General features: G+C 38.0%; 1 protein-coding gene across 4 annotated transcripts; it reads right to left on the reverse strand.

Annotated features, from left to right (window-relative positions):
- Window positions 1–612: 612 nt before the first annotated feature.
- On the reverse strand, window positions 613–9,224 carry LOC106772345 (probable serine/threonine-protein kinase At1g54610). 4 transcript variants are annotated; one of them, XM_022785210.1, is made up of 9 exons: window positions 9,031–9,224; window positions 8,570–8,796; window positions 8,023–8,458; window positions 7,526–7,810; window positions 7,105–7,422; window positions 5,728–5,955; window positions 2,023–2,123; window positions 1,413–1,530; window positions 613–1,235 (listed from the first exon to the last, which is right to left on the reverse strand). In XM_022785210.1, the coding sequence occupies exons 3-9, from the start codon at window positions 8,398–8,400 to the stop codon at window positions 915–917; spliced, it is 1,749 nt and encodes a 582-aa protein (XP_022640931.1). In that variant the 5' UTR covers window positions 8,401–8,458; window positions 8,570–8,796; window positions 9,031–9,224; the 3' UTR covers window positions 613–914. The 4 variants fall into 4 exon arrangements, with proteins under 4 accessions (XP_022640931.1, XP_014514199.1, XP_014514198.1 ...); XM_014658713.2 differs by having other exon boundaries at window positions 8,023–8,470; window positions 9,031–9,223; XM_014658712.2 differs by having other exon boundaries at window positions 8,559–8,796; window positions 9,031–9,223.
- Window positions 9,225–10,390: the final 1,166 nt, after the last annotated feature.

Here is a 10,390-nt window from a genome sequence, read left to right on the forward strand (position 1 = left end):
CTTATATATTTTTAATGTCAAGTTTTATAAAAGATAGTTAAGAAAGAATATTACTTTTAAAATGGAATTAATACAACTAAATGGCACTAACTAAATTGTTCTGATTAACATATGTTTTTTGGTCTATATTCAAGATTGGAAGGAGTAAATTTTAACTTCTGTAATAATATGTGAAAAACCACAGCAAATTGGTTGCTAGTGTAAATTTACAATAACACTACATTAAAGAAAAAAAAAACTTATAAATAATTTCTATCGGATGTATATGAAAGTCAATTGAAGAGAAAAAGAACTGAAAAAATATGTGATTCAAAATGAAAATAAATGTAGAGAGAAAGAAAATGGACATAAATGTTACTCAACTTAAATATAAAATTTAAATGTTTCCATAAAGGTATAGATTACCATACAAGTAAATATGATGAACAATGAGAATTTCATTAAGATGCCATCAATTAGGGTGAGTTACTTTTGAAATAACTTTAATTCATCCTCGAAATCGATATAAAAAAAAAAAACAAAATTAAATACAGAATAACATGAAGCAAAATTAAAACTAATATACGTATATGAGGACAGAAAAATCTAAAAATTTATTGCAATCTCAACAAATGTGTGAAATATAATTCAGATATTGACAATGAAAAAAAAAAATCACGATGTACATCACAGTAATTCTTTGTAATACCAACAGACTTAACAAGTTCCCCAGAAAAGCCTCTGTATAAATGAAATCCAATAGATTAAAACTATGAAGAAAAAAAATGGATATACTCCTTGATAATAAGGAATTAACCTTAAGAAGCAAGCATGTATAGCACGACACATTTTTAAGCAAATGAACTCCAACACCAAAAATGGGGCAACAGAAGATGTTCTTTCTTAATTTGAGTCTACAAGAATGTACCTAGTATCTAGGCTGGGATTTTCTTTCCTTTAACTTTATGCTTGAGAGTTCCCTTGTATGATTTTGACAAATCCAATGCATCATCACCAGTAGTGTGTTTCTTCTGTTTACTAATGCTGGCAGGATTACCAATTGGACCTGACCAAGCTTGGAATGGTTCCTTTGAATAGGTGTACGAGGTTGAACCCAAAGAGATGTCGGAAGGAATAATATCTGGATCGATGTGATTAGAAGATCCCAAAGGAAAGCCAAGTTGTCCATCTTCATGCGGTGGAGGAAACTTTTCACTCTTGCTCTTTGCATTTGCATGACTGATTAATCTCCTTCTCTGTTGCACAAGAAATCACAGCAACCAATAATCAAGGTGACTTTCTTACTTTCAATCATAACTATAGAGATTTTCAATTCTCAATCATAAAAAATGAAAAAGAATTTCATCAGAAGGAAATTAGGCAAACCATAATTTAAGATTATCAATATATAGAACTAATTTTCTTGAACATACATCCATATTGGATTGAAGCTCAGCATTGGCTTCTGGAGCAGGAGCAGCTTTGGCAGCACGATCACGAATCCGATGCTTCTTTGGACCATCAACACCAGTTTTGCCTGCAGCTCTTGATCTAGTCATCCATATTTGCAGGAAATGTCAGTTAAATATAATAAGATCAATAGATTCAAACTAGCAGTAGGTGTTAATCAAAATGAACACTCTTCACTGTGCCTGTCACTGCAAGCAAAATTTAGGTCATTGTGTGTGTAAGTTGAAGCAGATTCAGAATAATCTGCTCATCATCTCTTGTGATGTTCAGTCATAACATTAAAGCATGAAAAACTTTAGTTTGCCACCTATATAGCTAATATAAATAAAGAGATCATGTAAAGTTTTTCAGTCTCCACTTTTTATCATGAAAGATATATTTGTGATAAGTGTCATTGAATAACTCAGATAAAATAAAATATTATTATTAACTGATATTTTTGGCCTGAATGTCTTCCTCCAAACCTTTTTGTCCCAACCCCCTGCTTTTTAAATATATTTTTTAAAAATGTTCACATGTGTGTGTACATCCCCAATTCTAGTGTGCATCAAACAAACTTTACATAAAAGATACCTCCTTGCTTCATCATCCCGTCGTTTAGCATCCATTTCCTTTGTTGGGGGATATTTTGGAAGACTAAGAGGATCACATGCATAAGGTTCTGTGGTAAAGAACTGCAAAATAATAGAAGGTTGAACAAAATAATAAGGGTTGATTTTATAAAATGGAAAAGACATCTAAATTCAACAAAATTACAATGTTTCTGATAGACCACTGTTAGTTTATAGGAGGAGGGAGAGAGTTAGGTAACTTAACTGTCTTAACAGTTAAGTAGTTGTGGGTTAGAGGAGGGGAAAGGCTGGTATTATAAATACCAGCTGTTTAGCAGAAGTGAGGACTTCAGGTGAATTGTAGAATACTTAACGGGTTCTTGGAACTCTGTTGAGAGAGGTTATGCTCTCGGACATTCAATTGTACATTGTGATTGCTTGTGAATATAGACTTCTTTCATTCTTTCTGGTGTTTGGTGTGAGTGAGTGCACTATAGTTGGGTTCCCTAATTAGAAACCTAACATTTTGGTCTTACCTACCAGATACTAGAACGGAGGGGCACGTGATATTCATGGAGGGAAAAGTTGACGGAAGATTTAATGTGATGGAGGGACGGATGGAGACGGTGGAGATTGCGGTCGATGGGATTAAGACAGATACTGGAGTGTTGCGCCAAGATACGTTGGCGATACGTAAAGAAACACGTATGAGTTTGTGGTCATGCCTTTCAAATTGACTAATGCCCCATCGACCCTCCAAAGCGCGATGAATGAACTGCTGCAACCCTATCTAAGGAGGTTTGTCTTGGTTTTCTTCGACGATATTCTGATTTATAGCCAGACATAGGTTGAGCATCTGAAACACGTAGGGATGTTGCTGAGGGAGGTTGGAGGAGAACGGCTGGGTTGCTAACCAGAAGAAAAGCAAATTTGGAAGAGTTCAGATTGGATACCTCGGCCACCTGATCTCAGAGAAGGGGGTAGAGATGGACCCTGGGAAAGATAAAGTTGTGATTGAATGGGAAAGACCTAGGAATGTGAAGGCGTTGAGGGGGTTCCTTGGGCTGACAGGGTATTACCGCCGCTTCATCAAAGATTATGGCAAGGTGGCTAAGCCCTTAACTGAATTATTGAAAAAAGGGGAGTACAAGTGGAGCGAGAAGGCGGAAGAAGCTGTGAGACGATTGAAGGAAGCGGTGACCACTGTACCCGTACTGACGTTTCCCGATTTTGAGAAGCCTTTCCACTTCGAATGCGATGCCTCGAGGGGAGGAGTTGGAGCGGTCCTGACACAGGACAAAAAGCCCATAGCGTACTTTAGCAAAGCCTTATCTGCTAGATCATTAAATAAATCAATCTACGAGAAAAAGTTTATGGCCTTGGTGATGGCCATGCAACACTGGTGACCTTACTTGGGCAGCGATTTATTGTGCACACAGACCAAAAAAGCTTGCAGCATTTGTTGGAGAGAGAATCACGACCCAAAACCAACAGAGAATAACAGAGCAGCAGACGCTTTGTCCAGGAGGGTGGAGGAATCAGAGGAAGAAGGAAAGGAAACTGAGGGTGCTGTCCAAGCCCTACCGACAAAGTTTTGAAGAAGTAATGAAAGTGGTAGAGGAGGATGCTTATCTGAAGAAGATAGTGGAAGAAATCAAAAAGAACCCAGACTTGCACCTTCCTTTCACGTTAGAAAATGGGAAGCTTCATTACAAAGGAAGGCTGGTTATATCAGCCCAGTCCACGTGGATTCCAAAACTTCTGGCCGAATTCTATCTAACCCAGACTGGGGGGCATTCAGGGATATACAGGACATATCAGAGCCTGGCCCAGTCACTTTACTGGGTGGGAATGAAGAGGACGGTGACGGAATATGTGGCGGGATGCTTGGTATGTGAACAACATAAATACCTCACGTCTTCCCCACAGGGTTTGCTGCAACCGCTACCCATTCCAAATGCTATGTGGGAAGAAATCAGCATGGATTTCATCATTAAACTACCCAAGTTGAATGAATTTGATGCAGTGATGGTGGTCGTCGATCGACTCAGCAAATATGGCCATTTTGTGCCACTAAAGCACCCCTATTCAGCACACACCATAGCTGATGTATTCGTCTGATAAGTGGTGAGATTACATGGGATACCAACTTCAGTGGTAAGTGACCGTGACCCTCTGTTTTTGAGCATTTTTTGGAAGGAGTTGTTCAAGAGGCAAGGAACCCAACTGCAGATGAGCACAGCATACCATCCTGAAACAGATGGGCAGACGAAAGTGTTGAATAGAGTTTTGGAGGGTTATTTGCGTTGTTTCTGCTCGAAACAGCCAAAAGGGTGAAGTGGGGTTTTACCTTGGGCGGAATATTGGTATAACACCAGTTTCCAAGGGGCTACAAAGTGTACTCCCTTCGAGGTGGTGTATGGACGATAGCCCCCTTCATTACATAGGTTCATCCTAGGGGAGACGGCGGTAGAAGCGGTTGCCCAAGAATTACAAACACGGGACGAAGCTTTGAAACAATTGAAGTTCCATTTGGTGAGAGCACAGGAAGTAATGGTCGGGCAAGCCAATAAGAAGAGGAGGGCAACAGATATTGAGGAGGGAGATTGGGTATATCTCAAGATTAGGCCATATCGGCAGACATCGATGCCCTCTAAACTACACCTCAAGCTGGCAGCATGGTATTATGGCCCTTATCAGGTTGAACAGAGGGTGGGAAAAGTGGCCTATAAACTCCAGCTACCCACATTAGCTCATATCCACCCGGTTTTTCACGCTTCCCAATTGAAGAAGGCAGTGGGAGATAGGACTGTGGAGAAGGAGTTGCCTGAAGATCTACAGGGAGAAGGGCCATCTTACTGGCCTACAAAGGTGTTGGACCGAAGGCAAATCAAAAGAGGAGATGAGGAAGTTCCACAAGTACTGGTTGAGTGGCAAGAAGGAGGACGCAATGGAGCCACATGGAAGGATGTCATTACCATGCGTGATCAATACCCAAAATTTACCCATAAGGACAAGGTTGAACTTGGGGTGGAGGGTAATGATAGACCACTGTTAGTTTACTGTTAGTTTACAGGAGGAGGGAGAGAGTTAGGTAACTTAACTGTCTTAACAGTTAAGTAGTTGTGGGTTAGAGGCAGGAAAGGCTGGTATTATAAATACTAGTTGTTTAGCAGAAGTGAGGACTTTTGGTGAATTATAGAATACATAACAGGTTCTTGGAACTCTGTTGAGAGAGGTTATGCTCTCGGACATTCAATTGTACATTGTGATTGCTTGTGAATATACGGAATTCTTTCATTCTTTCTAGTGTTTGGTGTGAGTGAGTGCACTGCAGTTGGGTTTCCTAATTAGAAACCTAACAGTTTCCTCAGACAACATTCAAGATTTGATGGACCAATTTCCTATAGCAGCAATTTACAACAATCATGCTCATTTTTTGGCATAAGACATCAGAGGCAAAAAGCTGAAAAACCATGCCACCAAAGTTTTTTTTGCCAATAATAGATGCACCCACTGGCAATCCTTGTGGTTAAGAATCATACAGCCTAATAAAACTAGTGATGCAGCACAAGACAAAGGTGCTAAAGAAGTTCAGCATGGGGCTTCTTTTACGCTTCACGAAACAGTCTGGAATATGAGCTTCACTAAGAATATATTAGGATAGAAAAGATGTCTAGTAGCATGAAACAATAATATAAAAATTGAGGAATTTTCAAAATCCCACCTCACTTCTTAGAGCATCTGAGGCACTCTTTCGTTCTGCTGGATCAATTGCAAGAAGAGTCTCGATAAGGGGAAAGGATGAAGGTGGGAAATCTTTAAATGTCTCTCTTATACACCTCCTGTATGGCTGTCGAGGTTTAAACAAGGTAGCATTAGGCATCTTTAACTTCTTCCAATACTCATCAGAAGGTGATCCACAAAGTTTGTATATCTTATGCAGTTGTTCCACCTGTGTAAGTTATCAGTAAAGGGTCAGAAAATATCCAATGAAGATTACAAATAACCAGCAAAAAAGTGTGAGTAATATATTGTTAATGCAATACAAATTCCTTCAAACTAAATAAGAGATGGTAGAGCTAAACATAAGATCTAGCATATCACTTTAAAAGTGTGATTTGTGGAAAACATACAAAGGGTGCATTTAAACAAACAGAAATCTTGTAAAGATAATGTTTGTAGTTATCAGTCTGCATTGATTTGATAACTGAACCAAAATTATTATAAATATCATCGTAATAACTAGTAGTGCTGCAAGAGAAAGTGCGGCTGGAAGAGAAACTGCTGAAAGACATTCTATTCCTAGCATGGTCGTCGCTATCAGGATTGTATTACTCATTTCAATATCCTGTGACATGTTTGTCGGGCTTTGGATGATATGTTGGAATCTTGGCATTTCCTTGCTGATTTCCTCTCAGGTTCTTTGGGACAATGTATGTATGAGGCAGGGTATGTACTTGTGATTGGTTGTGAGAGGGTGTTATGGAATATCTTATTGACCAACACTCAACAGATATAAGAATCATGCTTCTTTATAGTATTGTAAAATTTGTATCTCCTTTTTACCCAGTTTTTGTTTTCAATAGTACATGCACATCAAACAAGCTTGAACAAGGGATATAAAGGCAAAGGTACACATGCAAAAGTGAAAAACAAAGGTACTGGGGCTACATCAAAGAGACTGGAAGTAACTAGTTACAATATCTTCCACTGGCATTTACATTATCTGGGCTACAATTTGATGTGTTTCACTTTCACCCATCATGTTTCATGGCTCAACAGAGGCATATGCAGTTGCCGACGAAGTAAAATGGTTTATTAAATCATGAAGTAACTCAGCCATTGGTTATTTCTCATACTTTTTCAGTTTCTTAGTTTATTTCTCATTGATTGCATGTCTTCATATTCATTGCAGAAAAGCACATAAGCATAATTAAAAGTTTATCAGATGCATATTTAGAAAGAAGAATGTTCCATTATATAGCTTCTTTTTACTGTCTCAAAAACATAAAATTTGTTGGATTACCATCTAAGTGTTAGGCACAGATTTAAGGGAAATGAAAATCTATATAAACCAAAACAAGAAAGTTTAAGTTTTCACCTCTGTACGTCCAGGCATAATAGGTTTCCCAGCCAATAACTCTCCTAAAATGCAACCAACACTCCAAAGGTCGATGGCCACACCATATTCTGTGGCACCAAGAAGCAACTCAAGGGGGCGGTACCAAAGGGTAACTACACGACTAGTCATGGGATGCCTGCGGTCTGGATCAAAGAAAGATGCAAGGCCAAAGTCAGCAATTTTAAGTATCCCTTCATCGTTAATAAGAAGATTTGATCCTTTTATATCACGGTGAAGTACGTTTCGACTATGGCAGTGCTCAAGTCCTGATAGCAGTTGATTTGTGTAACATTTAACCTGCAGTGGGAGAAAGTATTTGGAGACATCAAACACAGAAAATTGAAAAGAAACCAAAGAGTATCTTTTATTTCTTAGATTATTAAGGCAAACCTGGTCTAACCTGTGGCTCTGTAAATTTTATGTCAGGGCTTGCAGCAAGTCCAGCTAAATCATGCACCATGTAATCAAACACCAGGTACAAACTCAAGGACATTCTGGATGTAACTAAACCTTCTAGCTTTATAACATTGGGATGATCCAATCTTCTCAAAATAAGAATCTCTCTGGCCATGAATTTTACACTCTCAGGTTCCAAATTGTCAAAACGAACCTTCTTCAGTGCAACAATCTTACCCGTCAATGTGTCTTTAGCTTTGTATACATTACTATAAGTTCCTTGACCGATCTAATACAAAAGAAAATTTAAAGAAAATAAAACAAGAATGAGAAAAACAGAATATTGCATCTCAATGAGCATACTCAATTGGACTTCAAACCACATCCACAAATCCCTGATACGGCAAGACTCATTCAATGTATTTCCATTTTAAGCTAAATGTAACACAAGCACCTAAACTTATTGAAGTTCAAAATTTTTTCCAATCAATACAAACCCACCTTATCAATTTTCTCAAATGTGTCAGCCTTTCGCGGAATCCACCCACTAAGGGCTTCACCACACACTGCTGTTAGCCAAGGTGGCCACCCAGCTGCTACTTGCTCCCCCTGCAAATGCTTCGGTGGATTACTTAACCTTGGATTTGGCTTTGACCTTCTTCTGTCACCCTTCGTTCCCCGGACTCCATCGCCACCACCATTCTCTTCCTTCTCCTTCTTTTTCTCCTTCTCACCATTCAGAGCCTCTCCCACGTTCTCCTCAGCTCTGCTTGTGGCCACTTCATCAACTTTCTCGTTGGATTCAACACTCACACTCTTCTCCTCTTTCACCTCGGAGATTATTCCCGATGACACTTCTTTGCCAATTATACACCCCATTTACTCTACTCGAATCCAAGCTTCATTCCCTTTACATGGCTCGCTTTTGTGAGGGTTTCTGATCACCACACTAATCCAATATCAACAAGAAAGAAAGTAAAACACGAGCATGATTAAATGATTACGATTATGACTATGACGAGTAAAAAACATTTTACCCTTGATCAACCTGGTAATCCTACAACAATCGGTAACCTCATCCGCGGAAAGCAACAAACTTAAGCATCAAGTGACGAGTGAGGGGAATTTGGAATAAAAAGCAAAACTTTTTCACGTCTTGAACTACCACCGGCCTACAAGGTGCCGGAGCACAAACATACAGAGTCACCAATTAAGAATTCAGTTGAAGGGGAGGTCAAAGGTAGCAGGATTCAGTGCGCCGTCAAAGTGATCTATCTGCATACACAAAAGGAAAGTGAAAAAGTAGAAATTTTTATTGTTTATTTATATTTTTCCAGATAGAGGAAGCACGTGATGGGTTGTGGAAAAAAGAGGGGCAAAGAAGAGAAGGGAAAAAAGAGCATGGCATGTTGCAGAGAGTGATAGAGAAAGAGTAATTGGAACTGGGTTCGTATTTGTATAAAGAGAAAGAGATTGTTGTCTTGTCTGAGAAGTGTGGGCACTGTTTACCTGCGTTTGTTTGTCTGGTGATGTTGTTTGGTCTTTTGTGGCTCTCTCCGAACGAGACGAGGAATATAGAGAGGATGAGATCTTCAAACTCTCACAAAGTCAAACCTATCAAAATCGCTTTCTTACAACACCCATTTCATTTGTTTTCAACTTGATTCTTCTTTCCACCCTCCTAAATTGATGCCTATTATTGTTAATTTCATTTCCTTGCCCAAAGAAATTACAAAATCACTCACGAACCAACGACCCAAATGATTGCAAATTATTATTATTATTTTTTTCATTTTGATTCTGCTCAAACTTAAAATATGTTTGTCTGGAGGAAGATGATGAAAATTAGTGATGGAATTCAATTGATTTGTCTGATCAGATGAAAAGGGAGAGTTAAAAAGTGAATAAATTTTACTAGTCTTTATTTCATTCTCATTTCTTAATAAAACATTTTTAAATTTTACTTTTTTTTTTATCATTTTATTTTATATCTATCAAACGGATATTAACTTTTTTATGTGTTAAATGTAAGGACTTGAAAATAAGTCAAGGGTTGATGGGTCTTATGTTTAGGCAGTCCATAAAGATTAAGAACACATTTTTCTAAAAATCAGATTCTTCATTAAGCTATTTTCCTTCTTTCTCTAGAAACCCTTTCACATAATTATTCTGCCTTCTCTCTATAATCCCAACTCATTAAACAGTCTAATTTTTAGTTTGAAGGTGTCTAAACATTCACAGCGACAAAGGCTTGACATTGAACCGAATAGTTTCTCTGTATCATTCCAGTAATCGGTTCTCCTATTTTTCTCCACTATTTTGATACCTAGGGTTTGGGGGTTCTACTGATTTTATGTAGTTAGAATTGCCCTCTTTCTAATTCCTCTTAAATCATAGCTCTAAGAGTCACTTTCTATGTGTTCTGTCTTGGTGAGACTCCGTTAGGGCGTCTTCAAATTAGCTGCTCTTTGAGAAACCCAGGTAAGGGGAGCTAATTATTTTGCTTGAAATTATTTTATAAAATATATGCATGTTGAATTCTGAATTTGGTGCTTTGAATTGAACCTGTTTTAGTGTTTTATGTATGATTGAATTAAAAATGTGATGTACTATTGAGACTGTAATGTTACTGTTTTAAGTAATTGGTTTTGGTGTGTACTATACTGCTTAAATGATTTATCTGGGATTGATTTTATGTGTCCTGTTTTGATGATTATGAATTGTTTCTGAATGGGTTATTGACTGTGATTGGTGATGTTTTGGAAAAGATCTTAAGTGAGATTTAATTAGCTTTGTTGGGAAGCAATTGGATACACAGGTACTGTTTTAGATTATTGTGAGAGGAAATAAAATATTAAAAAAGAAAAGA

This window comes from Vigna radiata, chromosome 8 (assembly GCF_000741045.1).
Source record: "Vigna radiata var. radiata cultivar VC1973A chromosome 8, Vradiata_ver6, whole genome shotgun sequence".
Lineage (NCBI taxonomy): Eukaryota > Viridiplantae > Streptophyta > Magnoliopsida > Fabales > Fabaceae > Vigna > Vigna radiata.